The sequence below is a fragment of the Schistosoma haematobium genome, chromosome ZW, assembly GCF_000699445.3.
Source record: "Schistosoma haematobium chromosome ZW, whole genome shotgun sequence".
NCBI lineage: Eukaryota > Metazoa > Platyhelminthes > Trematoda > Strigeidida > Schistosomatidae > Schistosoma > Schistosoma haematobium.
The window spans coordinates 14,101,289-14,120,582 of NC_067195.1; the positions used below are offsets into that span (position 1 = coordinate 14,101,289).

The 19,294-nt window shown below is 31.1% G+C and overlaps 1 protein-coding gene across 2 annotated transcripts in view; it reads right to left on the reverse strand.

The window, feature by feature from the left end:
- The window catches only part of PTK2_1 (putative serine/threonine protein phosphatase), a 66,854-nt gene that overhangs the window by 37,352 nt on the left and 10,208 nt on the right, over positions 1-19,294 (reverse strand). For both annotated transcript variants that reach the window (XM_051210472.1, XM_051210473.1), the window contains 3 exons: positions 16,601-16,632; positions 7,197-7,288; positions 5,228-5,315 (listed from right to left, as the gene is read on the reverse strand). In XM_051210472.1, coding sequence (XP_051070465.1) covers positions 5,228-5,315; positions 7,197-7,288; positions 16,601-16,632 — 212 coding nt within the window. The remainder of the gene's footprint in view (positions 1-5,227; positions 5,316-7,196; positions 7,289-16,600; positions 16,633-19,294) is intronic.

A 19,294-nucleotide genomic window follows, 5' to 3' on the forward strand; every position in this document is an offset into this window, starting at 1 on the left:
TTACAACTGATGATCAGGGTTAGAAATTAGATTTAGGGTTTTCATCACAAACTGACATCAGCTATAATGCCAAACTTTATTTATCCAAATGATGAGTGAATTTCGCGCCAAAATCCGGGACCTATTATCTTTTACGTGATTGGTTCGTCCACAAATTATAGTCTCGCCTTATCTACTATTAGTATGTAAATTTGTAGGGATCATTCATTTTGAAATGAGTTTATTAACAGCTGTATACGCAAAATACTTTGGATCCGTTGATCAGACACTATCAGCAACAATATACTGTAGGAGAGCGAAACAAGATCCCAGCGGAAGAAGAAATCAGGAAAAAGTTCTAGAAGTGTATAGTATACACATTGAGAAAAGCACCCAATTGCGTCACCAGACAGGCCCTCACATGGAATCCTTAAGGCCGATGGAGGAGAGGAAGACCAAAGAACACATTACGCCGAAAAATGGAGACAGGCATTAGAAAAATGAACAGAAATTGGACAGAACTGGAAAGGAACAAGACATACTCTATAACTGATATGTAGTTTTAAACTTGTTCTCTATCTTAAGCTAAACAATTTCCATAATCATAACCATTTTTATATTTTTAAAACTGTAGTTTTCAATAATTATGACAGGGTAATATTTACAGGTAACTTCATGTAAACTATGAAATTTTAAATCAGAGTGTTGCATATTGAAATCGAATCCAAGTTCATCTCTACCTTCATTTACTCATATTAATCAACAACAACAAACAAACTATTTACAACCAGATTAAAAACATTGATGTCACAATTGACATTAGATTTAGTTATCTCATTTAATTCATTGTTAAATAATTCAGTTTAAAAAGTCAAGAGAAAAAAAAACAAAAAAACACAAACAACCAAACAAACAATGAATTTTTCTAAAGATAGCAACTACTTCCTATTGACTATTGAATAGTTAAATTGAATGAATATTGAGTATGAATTTTTGATTGTTTATTTTGTTTTATTGTTTTTATTTTTGTTTACTTGGGATAGAAATATTCGTGTTGCTTTTAGAGTATGAAAAAAAACAAAGCATAATGATTGATTGATATAGGTCATGAATGTTTACATTTCCAGGGAATTTATCCGATTAATCTCTTGTGAATTTGATCAGTGTTAGATATTTGATTAGTGGTGAATGATATTTCTTTGAGAAAAACTCATTAATAACGCATTGAAATCAAGCGGAAATACATAAATGCTATGTTATTTGACTTTATCATTATACTTATCGTGAAAAAAATTCACTAAGGTTACAATAGTCGATCTGAATTGTTTTGGTCAACTTTGTCACTAAACCATTGAGAATATATGCTTCAGTAAATAAGACAGAAATAACTATGCCAGTAATTTATTCAAATTTTGATAGTGACAAGCAGTGGAATCCAGAGCGCGCGTTTCGTCCCATCTGGGACTCGTCAGCTGGACGTACCTGCATCCCAGAATTAATGTTCACTCTGGGACTTGAACCCAGTACTGTTCACTTCAAACGTCATCGCGTTCTTCACTTAGCTACTAAGTCCTGGAGTGAACATCAACTTTGTGATGTAGGTGCATCCAGCTGACGAGTCCCAAATAGGACGAAACGCGCACCCTGAAGTCCACTGCTAGCCACTTTCTTGTGACTTAAGGCTATGTCGAGGCGATCTGCACAGAATGCACATATGCCAACATGAAACTGATCAATTGCAGTCCTAAATAACAATGAGAAGATGCAAGTAAAACAACACCAAATTAACTTATTCAAATTATTCCAATATTTTCTAACACTTTATAGATTTTTTTTTTAATAAGAATTGGTTTTTTTAGCTGTATTACAATGGTGAAGTGAAAAGACCATGGACAAATATTTAGTCCTGTATGTACCTTCTGTTCAAGTATTATTTCAACATAACGAAATGACGAAATTCAATTGTTCATATGAGCCTTGTTCAGTCTAGTTTCGAGATTATAACATAATGGTTATACGGTTTTATGAAGTTCTTACTTGCCTTAACCTGTGACACTGTTGAATTTAATCGGTTATAATATTCCAATAGGACTAACTAAGCTTATAATAAATATTTTTTTAACCCACTGGTACTAAAATATATCATTGAGATTGCATACTGAGAGTGAAAAATGGTCATTTAAACTTATGCAATTGAATCTGCATTTACTGAACAGAGGAAAATAATGACATCGAATTAATGATATAATGAAAAGCATTCGCCTTACTGTAAATCATTTTTGACTGAATTGATAAATTACAAGTCAAATAATTTTACTGAACTGTGAATATTTAATTAATCACTAGTTTTTCTTCATGCAACCTACTAATTTACTACAACCATAAAAGAATCTAATTAGTTACAATAAGCAATAATGGCACACTCATCGATGGACTTCAACCGTCACAATGCAACATGAAATAATTTAAAACTACAATAATAGAGTAATCGATAAAAGTAAGCTCAAAAACATTTGTAGCTAGACAGTATCAGTCAATGAATTAAAAAAGGTTCACAACTAACTAATAATAATAATGCGAACTGTTAGGATAGTCGGAAAAATATACCAATAATTATCGTGTTAAGTCTATGGTGGCCTTGGACCTTAAATGTACATTTCCTATTGGTTGATGTTTATTTCACTTGTTAAATATTGTGTAAATGTTGTTTTCTATTTTATGGTACGATGTGGATTGTTTGTTTGGTATATAAATAGAGTATGTCTGAAATACAATGATTCATAACTCAGAGGCTGTGACTTGTGTTCTGGACTCAACTGGCTGGGCTAGACAGAGAAGCGGGACCAATCGGGACTCTAGGTCGTCCACTACGTGTTTTGCGTGTCACTGTAATCGATCGATAAACGCTGCGTATCAAAACCTGCAGTCTCACACGTTACAACACGAACAACCATACTGTTATTTGCAGACATGAACCTACTTTCTAAAAAGGGACTTTCGCAACAATTTGTTGAGTTATATCTGATCAATACATATATATTGTTCCTGTTTTCATTTCAGAGATTTCGATGCAACATTTCTTAATGACGTTGTGTATAGAAGTGAAATCCAGATCACATTTCTCGTTCCATTCGAAACTCTTCAGGTATTGATGCTCGTAATGATATCCAATCTTAGTACGTCTCGATCCAAACACTAATGAGCTATCTCATAAGCCTTCAACCTATCTGATGGTTTAGGAGTTAGGTTTTATGGGCTTGTATTTTCACGTTTTTGATATCTAAAACTTTATTCGATCAGTTTCCATTGGCATATATGCATCCTAAATATTGCTATTTAATTTCAGTGGGATACGGGTGCTTCCAGGTGGTGATTTCTAACTGAGATTGAATGTGCATCATGATATAACTTCTAGTCACAATCCAAATTTTATCATAACTCGTGAATAAACGTTACACGTGTCCCAATAGGGATTGATCAGTTATAATCCTTCATATCTACAATAGGGGTGTGCAAGCTATTAGAAATTTTACTCGACAGTTTCAATTTACAATACTTTCTTTTCCTATCTCAAACTATATTGTTTAAGTGTAGTGCTTTCAAGTAGAATAATACGCTAATGATATTTTCTAGGAAAACATCAAAAGATCTAATTAAATCATCTATTTAAGAGGATCGAAACCATTATATTCTATTTAATTAAATATGCAGTTAACTGTTATCATTTATGTACGTATATATTACTTTACTGGACATTAACCATTAACGATGCTTTTTATGTTTAATAATAACAATAATTATAATAACTAAGGCAAACGATAACCAGACAGAAATAAAAAGTGGATAAGTAGACCAGTTTGATAATTAAAAGAAAGGATAGAGCGCCATAACTGATAAGAAAATCGATCAAGAGATTACTTCTCATTTCTTTTTTTGCGTTCATAAATCATCTACCCCATTGTTTCTCCTCTTCTTCTCTTCAAAAAGTGTGTATTATTTGAGAAATTGATGTAATGATAATCTATTCATTCAGTTAAAAGTGCTAATCGATAAGAGATTCGAGGCAGAAAGAATGGAAATTTTGTGGAGAATCAAAAAAACTAACTATACAGGTTTCAGAAAATATTCTTATGAGTTTTAGTTGCGGAAACTAGTAATCGTGAAAATATTGTTGTCTTATATTCACATTATATATCTAAGTAATAAAAAAGCCTGTAACCATTTATATGACTTCCTGTTATTCTGATTAAAGGTTTGAGAAATTGATGCTATTCGGGTGATGAATGAGATGAGTAACCTAGAATGTTGGAAGTTATATTCACCACAGGTCAACATTGATTTGGGTACCTTTCATAACTAGAGGTCATTGAACAGCTTTCTTTTGCTAATATGGGATTCATTATCAGTGTAGATTCACCATCACACTTAGGGTTGAATGCGAAATCCTCAGATATTGTGAGGAACACGCGACTATTAAAGTAGCTCGGTTCGGATCCACTAATATAATTTCAATTCAATAAAATTCGACGATCATCCAATGTGAATGTTAACAACCTTTATACTCCTCACTTATCTGATCTCTATTAGTCATGAATTCTTATAAGAACTTCAGTAACATTGTGACGTAGATTACTAGTAAGCTGACCATTGAAGTTTTACAAATTCAAATACAATTTACACCTCTGACCTACTGTAACTAGATAACAATTGAAAAATATGGATTACAAAGGGGACGTTTCAAATTGTTTTGACTACTCGACAGTTATCCTGTTAATCGAATCTTGAAATTCAATCACTGTTGACTTTAATTAAATTTTATCTATGTACACACTTTTACTGTATCCAAATTTTCAATCCACGATTAGATCAGTTCCACAAATCTACCAACCTAATAAATTATAAGCTGTTTAATGCATTGAAGCATAGTTTACAATACATTTGGAAAATATCTTTCACATTGGTAAACTGAAAAAAAGATTTAGTTGCAAACTATTCAAACAACTCAGCATACAAATACGAATTAATGAGTAACACTATATTAGGCTAATCTATCACTTATATATTTAATTTAATAAATATTACATGCACGGTCAATCAAACAGTTTCTCTATGGGCATGCAAATGACTAACTAATAATTTCAATGGAGTGGAAATAAAATAAAAATGTATTTTATACTTGTGCAAATAAACAATTAATTTTATTAATTTATTTATGCTTAGTTGGCAATACAATAGTAGTATAACTTACGCGCTTCCTCTAAAAAACGCTTTCTTTCTTCATACGATGCGTCCAGTTTACATGTTTTCACAGCAACCAATAATGGGTCGAAATTAGGCTAAGTGAGTAAACAGAAAAGCAAATGAAAATAAGTCACTGACAAAAAAAGATCAATGTCCTGGAATATTCAGTAATATTATTCAGTAAATTAGTAGATTCTTTTAAGAAGCATTTTAATAACCGTTGCCCAATTTTTAATATATTTAATATGTGGCTAATACTGAAATCTAAGACATGAGTTTCTTCCTATTTATAATCCATCAGTTGAACATACCTTCATTCAAGTGTTGATGAACACACTCGAACTGTAGCATAGCACCTTATGTTTTAAACTTTCTAAAAAGATATCCACTGAGCTACTAGGTTTAGATAGTTGTCGGTTCATGCAACCGAAATAAATCGAATTCATAACTGTTTTTCTTTTCCTGTTAGTATTAGGAAAGTAATTTACACACGATGCACATATGCTAAATGTGACTGATAATTTGCAGTCCTTAATATAACCAAGAAGATACAATCAATTTCAAATATGTCATGTGTTATGTTTAGTTGAATAATATTAAAACGTTGGCGTGAAATCAAAAAGAATCTAATTATACTGTAATCGGATAAAAACAAATGTGTTTCAAAAAAGTGTGCTGTAATCAAATATGGGAAAGTAATGCTGGAAAACTCCTTTACCAAGGCACAAATTGTTAATAATAACTGATAACCGTTTCGTTAATAGTAAGGGTTTAAATGCTTCCGTTATTAACATTCAAAATTGGACTTAAAACAATTATTGCTGGTTATTGTTTGGAATGTCTCAATATAGCCATTCTGTCACATGTGTTTTGAGAGTAGATAAATTATACATAAAACGATGAGTTCCAAGCACAACGAAAAGAACATCCAGTATTCAACAGCTAGTCATATTCCATCTATTCTAAGGAAACTTGATAATTACTTAAGTTTGAACACATAACTCAAGTTTACACTTGCTGAATGGTAATAACCTGGTATGGAACTTGGAAAGATTAAGAGTTTATTTTTTTATTATATTTAAATTAAAACATTTCAAGCTATTTATTTACATGGTGTCAAAAATGTTAATCAAATGTTTAAAAGCTATGTGATGGAATTCATTTATTCCTCTTGAGTCAAACTTCTTATAACATATTCAAGTAAATAAAATGTAGGCTCGCTATTCAGTTTCATTAATGCAAACTGACTGACACGACTGGAAGCTCCATATAGAAAAGTACTTATCAGTTCCTTGATTGCAACAATAAACTGGCTAGTTAAGCAATTGACCTTTTATTGACTTTCGAAGGAAAACCATCACTATTTGGAGTTGATTTACATCCAACTTCGTTTTTAAACATTTACCAACGAAATTTAAAGCGCCGACAAACAATACAAATGAAACTCATAGTACTGCCAAAACCATAAAATAATAAAGGACAGTACTTCATTACTGACTGAAATCAAACTAAGTAACTAGTGAAAAACTGGAAAGAACTTTAGTTTGATGCTATTTCAGTTCGCTTCAGCAATATCCGCTTGTAGTCATTTATCTGGAAACTTTCGGTTTTACTATTAATTTAACTTTCAGATGTATGAGTCGGATTTAAATCATCTACATTCAGTATCCTCTCATTATAATTTGCTTATTCTTATCATGATTACTTTTATTGATTATGAATTTAACAGATTATATAACCTCGTGTTTATATTCTAGAAACATTCTTATAATATGACTAAATTTCTTCAGCGTTTATTATCTTAGCTTATTCTTCATAACACCTTTCAATAATTTTCAACACAGTCTACTGTGTTGCACCTTCTAGATACACATAAGTAGATAGATAGATAGATATAAAAGGGCATGTACGCTGTTGACAAGTAAACTAGAAGAAAAATTATAAATCTTAAACCCTTATTTACAACTAACGCTTACTTTTCTGCGATAAGATCCTTTATACACGTCTCCAAACTGACCTTCACCAAGTACTTGTTCCAATGTTACTGAATTTCTATTTATTTCCAATCCTTCAATCAAGAGATTAAAAGAATTGTTGGTCAAACTAATATGACGTTTATGAGGCTCAGTATTAGTTAGCACATAAGGATGAAATAAAAGAAACCAATTGTTTTAAATTAGACCTAATAACCATAAAACATTCAATAATTAGTGAGATTCAGTTAAACGTAGAATATCGTAAATGTTAATTACAACAGAATAATATTATATAACATTAGAATTGTATGTTCATGGTTTCTTGTTACTCAGCACCTTAAGTTGTATGTAACACCAATTACTCTACATGATACAATGTGCTACATCTTAAATCAAACGATATCATAACGAAAGTCACTAGAATTTAAATGATGATCTGACTGAAAACAGATTAGCTTTTAATTAGCTCACCTATGAATTTGACTTTCGCTAAGACAGTTTTTTACTCTTATGACTGACGATGACTTTTGTACAGTATGATTATTAGTGAGAAGAAAATCGATAAAAATTAATAACCCCTACACTAACTTCATAAGTAAAGAAACTTATATTCTGTAAATCAATGAAAATCGATCAACTAACTAACAGATTCTTCACTTCACTGTTCTACCACATTCACATTGATAAGCGTACGCAAAACTTATTAACTAGTATGTACTGTGAATATTAACATCAGACAAAATAACAATCACCACAGCTACAAAAAAAGGTTGCATACTTCACATTTTTTTCTAACCAGAGTATAATAGTAGAAAAAAACCGCAACAAAAACAGTTAATTATTTAAAATTGTTAATTATACGATCTAAATTACAAATATTTTGCATATCTAAACTGGTCACTTTGACAAAATAGCATGATAAATGACATTTATTAATTTTGAGATGGTGGAGATTTGTAGTTTAGATGAATGATTTTGGTAGAGCTTCATTCTCTGAGCTGAGAGGTGTATTCATGAAGTTTTCGTTATTCTTCTGAATAAAATCATCAGAATAATGTGCAGGTAAGAGTGAGGTATCCAAATTTCTCTACATATGCCTGGTTGCTTGTTCTGTCAGCTTGTTTAATGCACTATAGATCTGTGCGTCCTTCCTTTCGAACGAATTTCTGTTTATTGATTTGTATATTTTCCTACTCAAGTAGCAACATGACTTCCCTAACATATTCCTTTTTATACATAATTATTGTAGTGGATCTTTTGTCCTCCAAGACGATGAAAATATTACCCTTGGATCTGAGTTCCTTTAGTGTTTCTTGTTCTCATATGGTCATCCGGATGTTGTCTTTGTTCTGTAGAGTTAGAGATACCAATGTTTGTTTTATTTCCTACTAAGTTCTTTAATTTATTCAGGTTGTTTTAAGTGAAAACTTTAGTCCAGCTCAGATGACAAAATTCCATGAAAATCATGTATCTACTATTAGAATTAAATCTTGATTATTAATGAAAAAATAAGGTCAAACATGGCAGAATTACAGGACAAAAAGATAAGGAGTTCGAAGTAGCTTGATTTTTGTTTATTTGTGTGTTCTGTTTGATTCCGACGAAGAACTGAAGTTCAATATAACGACTACATAAATATATGCATCTTTCATTTGTCTAATGGCTAAAAAGAATTTTCTATATTTCTGTAATATATAATATCTACTTATTTACTTAAGTAATGCAGCACCGATTGTAATTTCCCCGATTTGTATGAATTCATCAATGGATAAATTCAACTCAATTCAAAATATTTCACTCGTTTATTTATTAGTCTCACTGTTGCTCGCTAATATATTCATCGTTTTCAACATCTCCTCATTACAACATTAATTATTTTATACTTTATGCAAGCGTTTTGTTTGCAAACATGTCATTCAACTCGCCCACATACAATTAAATGAAGCCCCAACAAACAGTAAAAATCATTGTAATGTTTCCTTAACTAAAATGGATCATTTAAGGCAAGAGTACCAATCAACACAACTAAAACCGACAGACATTAAATTCATAAACTAACCCCTTGTCTTTGTCCACCGCGAGTTTTCCTTATAACAGCTTCTGTGGTAGGAGTTAAGTGTACGTAACACATGTCGGAACGACCTCAGTCGACAAAAGTTTATAAGCTCATACAACCACTTGCTATTATTGCTTGTTACTCTGTGTCTAACTCCAGTATTGAAAGCTGGCTCTACTCATTATACACCAACAGTTCTTCAAAGCTACTGATGATCAAATTCTATTAAATTAGATAGTTCGTTTAACTTAAAAGTTTATGTTTCACAACCAGAAAATAAGACTAATCAAACTATGGTTTTATATACTGAGTAATACTTCATCCTGGTAAACAATTGTAAATCCCTTGATGTACTGAAAGTAAAGAATGTAGGAATCAATTGTTTGAAACGGATGTATGTTTTTTTAATTTTCATATCATCTTCACACGCAACACAATAACGTCGGCCAAAAATATCAGATACATTATTGGGAACAAGCATGTATAACTCTATAATTATATTTTGAATTCAGTTTATTTAAATATAATCTAAAATATGACTAGTGTGTTTCTTCTAGCTGTTTACACCATTGGAATATGAAAGATTTTATACGTTCATCTCACTCAACTTCCTTATATGTATAATATGTATGTACATATTTATCTGTGTTTAAAATATATGACAATTTGTCTACAATAAGTGTAAAATATATATTATGATTTTGTAGCAACCACTGTATCACTGACCATAGTATTATAATAAATGGCTACTTTATGAACGCTTTGTTAACTTTTGAACATTTAACTTGATCAAAGTATTATTCTATAATTATCCACTAAAATTAAGCAACAATATGTTATGTCCTTAACAAATTATACATACTGGAAGCCAACTTCGATAAAATTTTAGGTAGTATTAGTTGGTATTCAAGTCATAAAACAGGATTAGAAGATTCCAGACATTATCAAACAACAACCGATAATTCTTCAGGAATTAGACAAGTATTCTATTGTAGTAAACGCGAACACAAGTGGGGACAATCGAATGTATTTGAACATAAAATCACAGAACATCTGGGAACCATGCAGTAAATACTTCATTTGTAAGATGTCCATCAATCGTCTCAGACTTCATTGTTCTTTCTTCTCCACACCAATCATTCTTTGTTCATGTTCTCTTTTCTTCGATCTTCTTAACCTTTTGCCTCCAGACATTTCATTTTCTATTGATGGTGAATACTACTAATATCTGTCGATATCAGTAGTACACACCACACTATCAGTATCCTAACTACTTATGCTTTATAGATTACAATTTACTTACAAGTTAATATAAATGACTAACTGCCTACTAACTGCTACTCTACAGAGGTTTATAAAAATAGTCAAATTTCATAGTTTATATCAAGGATTAGTTTTAGATAACCACTGGAAAGTAAAGAGACCTGAACAATTGTGTCATTTTAATATGGTAGTCACAGACTAGTATAAAATAGCTATCTAGTATTCTCTAGCTAACAATAGTTGTTTAACTACAATTAATTCGTGATACAATTTACAAAAGGCTAATTAACTATTTATTTTTCAATCAAATTCATTCTATGAATCGTTCTATAAAAAAAGCAATTAAGTTAACCGGTTTTGAAGACGGTAAACAAAACAAAACAAAAAGACTTTAATCCAAAAACAATCAAATGAATATTAATGTTACCGTTAATTCAATAGTATGTACACAAATTAAAGCATTTAACAACATGAATCATTGTACTCATTGATATGCAAATGATTTCCTTCAGTATGTAAGTACAGGTTATTAGTGAGATTATGTGTGTAATTATATATAATGCCTTTAGGAGAAAGAAAAGAATTCACAATACTGTAATGTAATGCATACATTATCAAAATATTCATAAAATATTTGTCTATTTGACAATTTTAATGAGATACTTAAAGTAACAATTTATACGTTATGAAGATTATTAATAAGGAGAAAGTATAGTACATACATACACACATGTAAATGCATACAATATTGTGAATTACACAACAATACAAAGCCAATTTGTCACGGATTTAAAATGTAATATATCTTGACATTTAGAAAGTTCTTAATTTTCATGACAACCATTGGAAACCTGAAAGAAGTAGAATTACTTTACAGTACTCGGTCATGACCCTACAAGCAGGAATCGAGCCTTGGTCTTGCGCGTGTACGATTAACCTGTAAACCACTTAGCCAGTATCCAATGATGTGTGGACTACATTGCCGTACCACTTTCCATTCTTTACAGTGGGTAATTTTCTTACATCCAACAGGATTAAATTCTCCTGATCACGAGTTCTTACTAAAGCTCTGGAAATCTCCTCTCGAAGCATATCACAAGTAAGCACATGATAATTAATAGTATGGGATTATGGAGATTGTTAATGTGAACATAATATTAACAAAACTCCGTAATCTCCACAGCACTTATGCCAATACTTGATATTTTATTGTAGTTTCAAAAACACCATAATTCCTTAATAGTTCTTCAGTATGAAGGAATTGAACAACTTTTCAACATTGAATGTTTGGCCGATCGAAGAATAGTGTTAAAATAAATTTACCAGTATAGGGGTTGTGGAGATTATTAAGTTTTTGATTGAGATCATGAACCGATTGATTTTAGACTACCGTTGGAAACCTGGAGGTACTGGACGGCCGTTTCGTCCTATTTTGGGGCTCCTCAGAAGTACGCATCCACGATCCTGCCCGCGAGATTCGAACTCAGGGCCTTCAGTCTCAGTGCCCCAGTTGGTTAAGCGTTCACTCGCGAGACTGAAGGCCCTGGGTCCGGAACCCGCGAGCGGGACCGTGGATGCGTACTGCTGAGGAGTCCCACAATAGGACGAAACGGCCGTCCAGTGCCTCCAGGTTTCCAACGGTAGTCTAAAATCAATCGGTTCATGATCTCAATCACAAAATAAATTTAGTTTTAATTTAAAATATACTTTGGGAGAATTTTTCACTGTATGATATCACAAGTGATACACTTGTTGTTATTGTTTTTTATCAGATTGTCTTGACTTCACGTTTATATTACAATTACTATACTCTACAGAATAAATCTAGTCTCCGCTTTATACTTGTGGAATTATCAAAGTACTCTCTTCTACTTAAAGTAAGTGTTGATGATTTTGACCAAAAAGATTAACATAGATTCTTAAATAAACCATCCAGTCAAGAAGACTCAATATAAACACAACGTTCTACCTTAAAAAATGACCTTGAATTTACAAACACGCTACTATTACTTCATGTATGTTTAAATAAAGCAATCTTTTTTATTATGCATGAGTCTCACCCAAATCCATAGATATAATAACTGGAATCGTTATAAAAACTTTTGTAGGAGCAAGGGATATAAAAGACATTTCTCTTCTACAGACCTATGTCATTGTTAAATTTCTTTGATAAATCGATATGTTTCCATAGCTATTTATCTGTTTTGGATAACAAAGAAAATAACCACACATGTCTGTAATCATCGTTGAAGAATACATGAAATCTTCAAGAAGTTGTATTCACCGTCGGCGGCTAGAACTCATTGAACGTTCTCGATTCTTAATTACTCAATCTTTGATCGATGTTCCGTAGCAGTTGTTCAGATAAACAGACAATGCATTGCAGTGTGTGTTAAATGCACAGATAAAAAATAAATGTTGATGAATATTAAGAACTTTATAAATGTTTGATAAGGCAACTTCATTAAAACATTTTTAAAAGAAAGTTGATTGTGAACATTAATTCGTTTTCACTGATGCCTCAGCTGAGATCAGTATCCATGAAGTAAATCATTTACAATGTCAACAGATATTTAAAAACCTTTAAGTTAAAATACTAACACTCTTTGTAAGGGTTCGTATATTCTCATTGCTTATGTAAAAAAACCCAATTTATCATGTCCCTTGTACAGGCTAATAGCTATTTTGACTCATTAGCTCAGTCGATAGCAGGTAAACATTTGAAGCTAATGGAACTTGGTTCAAGTCCCAACATGATCAATAAAACTGAAAGGTAGGGACATCAAGAAGATGAACCTCGAATGGGATAAAACTCCTGAACTCCACTGCTAGTCACTATTCAACTTTACTAAGATAATAACACAATTTTATTTTTCGTTGACTAACTCGCAGGTTAATTCACATTTTCTCGTCATGTTTAAACCAGCCAAAATGAATATATATATTGTTCATTCAAATGGGTACTACAATTCATAATCATTCAATCAATATTTGACAAGCTTTCTCTGTTCAATTTGTTTCTCAAAGCATAACAACAAAATTCAGTTGTGAACATCCAAACAAAAACGGTTATCATGTGACTTGAGTATAATACTGTACTAGTTGTAGCATATGAAAAATTACGGAAATCAATAAATACACGTACGCTAGCACGCCTTCAATAAGATTGAAGTTGAAGTTGATCAATAAATAGAGAGCTAAACTAAGTCATTCTAAAGTCACTTTTATCTTTGTGTATTGATTAAGCATCTCATATGTATAACATGCAAATGATCAATATTTAAAACTGAAATTTGTGATTTCATGTCTATGGTTGACATTAAATAAGTAATTTCTATTCAATACATTCGGTTATTTTACCGTTCATCTAATATTATTAACTAAATGTTTCATTTTAAGTATTAGAAGTTATCTACAATTATCTATTATTAACAAACCATTGTAGTCCAGTCCAATATCTCGAGTGAGAGACAAATATTAAACAAGTTAAGATTTGAAATCAAATTTCTAGTGTAAAGTACACAAACATCTAGAGCTAACCTACCAAATAAATAGAAAAATTGTTAAAACTCATAGAACCAACATACATACTGACCACTAAAATCGTTCAACAAAATTTTTTAATCGAGTTAAATGCAACGCTTTTATTGTGATACATTTCATTTAAACCCCTTTTTTCTAAAGAACTGTTACATTTTATATGATAATAAGTCTATAACATTAGTATTATTGTCTTTCAAATAAACCAATGTAATTTGATTCATTCAATGTGAAAATAATTGAATTTTGTATGAAACAGCATAATAGTTACTATATCAATTGAATAAGCTAGCAGTTATTTGAATAACATATTGAAATATGAAGCAGAGAACATTGAGTTCAACTCCCAAAGTAAATAGAGTCTATTCATTATTGTTCCTGTAGACTAGAAAGTAAGCCGATAAGAATTATAACTAGTTAAATAAACTAAATTTCCTTTCCGACTAGTTATGCGTAAAAGCAGATATACTGTTTACAATTCAAAATAAACTCAGACAGTAAGTCATGTTTTTTTTATGGAGCCTATACTGTATACATAATCCACTTAGCTAATGAGTCTAAATAGCCACTGGCTTGTGTGGTAAGATAGATGTTAATTTATATGTTATGGTTGTTTTAATCTTCCTATTCATGTTTAGGACTGCAATTTATCTACCTCTGTTTAAAAATGCTTGTAACGTAATCGAGATGATATTCACAGTATCCATATATGTCAACAGAGACCGGTCAATTCCAGCCTTAAACATCAGCTGGAGGATTCAAACAATCAATATACATATAACAATAAGATATACCATTGAAATATATTTCATAGTTGTGATCTTATATAAAATGTGAACTCTAAATATTTCAACACATATAATTATCAACCTATTATTTCACGTAGTTTATGTCACTTTAACATTATCATTTGGTTTTAAGTATAAGAATTCTTGTTACCTTTCATTGAATCAAACTTTCTTTTCCCTATGATAAATAATACTAACAAAAAGCAAGTTTAAGGGCAATAATACAAAACTATACAATATTACATGTAGCGTTACTTAATTTAAAGAAAATGTGATGAAGGAAAATTTAATTAATGTATCAATTAGTACAAAAATATGTACGACTGTAGGTTTTCTTATGTTTATATCAGTGCGTCTGAAGAGGACTAGCAAGATGATGTCAACAAGGACATTAGTATTGCAAACAGAAAATATTTTTGAATAAACAAAAAAAAACTAAATTAAATATTGTAAAGCATGAATTACCATCAACATTTACTAGTAAAAAGCAAACGAACAAAAAATGAATGTAATTTCAATGGTCAAGATCATGAGTCAGTTGAAGCTAGACCACCATGGAAAACCTGGAAGTACTGGAAGACCGTTTCGTCCTATTGTGAGACTCCCCATTTGATATTAAAAGATGAAAGTTTTATATCCCGATGACGTTAGACATTAGAAATAATAACAAATCAACCAAATGATAACTGTGATTACTTTTTCTAAAAATAAATATAATAATTTGGTGAGATACATTTTGTTATATCCCGACAACAATTATCAATGGTAACTTTTGAGAAGTATTTATGGACAAATGTTATACTTATATTCTTAATGTATAACTATTCAGTAGCAAAATTATGTATATCTATACTCCCTTTATTTCAAGTTTTATTTTGACCCATAGAATACCGTTCTTGAGTGGTGCCTAGTCTATTAATTGCGGTCTCCCACATTCACGGCCACTTTTGTCTAATTCTTATATAAACAGTATTTTCTATTTTATGGTACGATGTGGTCTATTTGATTTGTATATAAATCCAGTATGTCAGAAATACATGATTCATATCACGAAGGCTGAGATCGGTGTTCTAGACTCAAGAGGCAGGGCTAGGCAAGGGAACGGACCGATAAGGACTCTAGACTACTCGTACGGGTTTTATGCGTCGTTGGTCCGGTTAATAAATCACTGATCTCTATTTCGCGGTATCATTACTTTATACATTCGTAAGGCACAAGACCACAAGTCATAAGAGAATGAATTAACTCACGACTAAACAATAGATATAAACTCATGTGACGATTAACTTAGGACCCTTGACACTTTATTTTGAATGAGAATTGTCAATTACTACAATGAACCATATTAAGTGAGATCATTAATCTTTCACAATAGTGATTAGTATAATCTAATTCTATCAGTTCATTTTGGAATTCGAAAATTAAATCTCGTTTTTTTTCCATTTTTTTTCATCAATTATTCACTACAGAATATCATGAAACAGAATGTTTAAACACACAATATTCTCGATTTTCTTTTTAAATAAAAACAAGATCAAAAAATTAAAACTCGACTGTAAAAATTAAATTCTCAATGATGGTTTGTTCTTTTTTTTTCTTTGATCATAATTACCGGTTATAAATGAACATTTTACCGTTAGGTATAAAGTGCAAATATAATTATTATCTTCAGGTGATGAATAGAGGTTATTATTATTATTAATGGTATTATTATTATTAATGAATCACAATGATAGACAATAAACTAGACTGCTTACTTTGTAATTGTGATTTAGTGGTTTTACAGAGTCTAAAAAAAATCAAAGATAAATTGAAAGAAAAAAAATTACAGTTGACACATACACACCTACACATACACAAAATGAACCAAATGAGAACTAAATGAATACAAATGGAATTGCAGTGGTTATATGGTTTTGTCAGTGTTTGTGTTTTGTTTATTATTTATCACGACTAAACCTCACTTATATCGATCAATATGTTGTTGTTGTTGTTTTTTTTTCAAAAGTGAACTAGAAACAGTAATGTAAAGAATATTATTATGTTTTATCAGGCAAAACATAAAAATGGTGTCACTCTTTCTTGTGAGAATGCGCGTACAGACAAACATATTTCTTTCAGTTTTATGTATAGATTTGTAAATTGTTTGTTTTTTTAAAGAAATATGCGTTCAAATCAATGATTACTCTAATTAAGTTTGTTAATCATGTCATTTGTAAAAAAAATAATTGTTATGACTAAATAAAAATTTATCATGGCTTGATCAAAGCATGAAATTAAAAGTAACAGATGAATATTTCAATAATTAAATTCATGAATCGATCTAAGCTAGACCACTAATGAGAACCTGGGAGTAGTGGGTGGCTGTTTCATCCAAGTATGGGGCTACTCAGCAGTGCTTATCCACAATCCCGTACACTGGAATCGAACCCAGGACCTTTGATCTTGCGCACGAACGCTTAACCTCTAGACCACTAAGCCGCCATCCAGTGGTGTTATTATCTTACTTCAGTTGATTCATGACTTTTAACAACTCTTCATCCATTGTCTGAGACAAATACTTGTCTTTACCCGACACAGATTGGATTCCACTGCCCACGGCTTCTCATCCGATCTCCCATAAAATCCCTCTTGAAAATTACTACAGTCTGCACAAACCCCCATTCCGGTAATAGGACTAATTAGTAAAATTTGCTCATTGATATTATTTCATATCGACACTTACTTTCAGTGAAAAAAAACTTAAATATTATTCAGCTTATAAAGAATATATTATTGATAATCCATAATGGTAACTAGTATAGTTGATATGAGTTTCATAAAGAAACTTGATATTGAAGAGGTTTGTATTCAGTATGAATTTTTCAAAAGCAATAATTTTCCATCAAAAATCTTAATGAATGTTTAAATTGTTTTCAGTAATACCATTCTATCACTGTGAAGACTTTATAATCAAACCGTTTTATGTTTAGGTGAGAATACTGAAGAACAAATATTCTTTTTTGATTATATATAAATCCAATTGAAAGGCAATTAACAAGCCTTCATTTTGTTTTAAAAGAAAAACAGTTATTTTCAACATTCAGTAGATAGTTCATTGGGTTCTGCATACTATTTTAATGACATTTTAGCACTTTATAATACAAAAACATGTGTTATTTGTCAGTAGATTGATGTATTTGTTGAGCAATATCCATCATTCAATAGCAAATATATATCATGTGTAATTCCTAATATAAACTTAAGTTAGTCAGTATGAGACTTCATCTTGTCGGTATCATTCAATCCTTACTATCCATATTTGTCATCTATGATTTAAGCAGAAATCAGGTATATATATTTGTAGTCAGTCATAATTGGAATCCAGAATGGAATAAATATGATCTGGCCCAAGTTATTAGTCCCCAATAACATGATGGGTTACAACTGACAAGATGAATAACAAAGGAGTCGAAATTTAATTGTAGTAATGTGACTAGTAGCAGTAGTAGTACTAGTAGTATTAGTATTAGTAGTAGTGTGGTGTTGACAGATACAAGTCGTATGTAACACCAATCGGAAGTGGAATGCCTGGCAGAAGAGGGCTAGGAAGGTCAAGTTGAAGAGAATATAAAGAGAAATAGACAGGAATAGCGAATAAGAAAAATCATACATAATGCGGAAGACAAATGATAGAAATTTGCAAATGAATTATTCAGTGTATGGTTCTCGTTCTTCACAATAGTGGTAGAGATAGGAAGTGGGTAGACGTATTTACTACGTGAAACACAATTCGTTTGTCACGGGTATAATGGTCAGCTTCCGCTTCAATTATTAATCCGCTATCATTATAGTTTCCTTCAACGATGACATGGAATTCGTGTGTAGTATTCTAATGTGAACTTTTAAGATATGTCATTGATTCCGTTATTTTTGTCATGAAATACAGTGGAATTACACTGTCGATTTCTAAATTCTCCCCTATATGTTCAGAGTGCAGAAAACAACTATTGAACTATCACATTTATGTGGTTTCAACTATAAACTGGTATCGTTTATGTTATTTCTGGATTTTCTTTAATTCTTGTTGATATTTCGGAGGAAAATATTTAACTTTCAAAGTTCTGATGAGATAACAGTTCCAGTAATAAAGATGCAATACGTTTAAATAATACATTACGAACTATCTGATGACACTTTATCATTCATCGAAATATTTATATCTAAACACTGCTGGATTTCAAAAGATGATTATGTTGCTAAAAGTGTAGGGGTGAGAATAGACATCTTTTTCCAATTGTCAATAAAAAATTCAATATCTTATATTTTTGAGCACCTTTACTGATCATTTATTGTATCGGAGCTGCGTATGAAAGCGTAGTTTTTCACAGGGGACTTTATTTTAAACATCCAGAGCTATCTATATGTCTTTTGTTAGCACACTACTTTAACTCATGTCAACTTTCAGATAT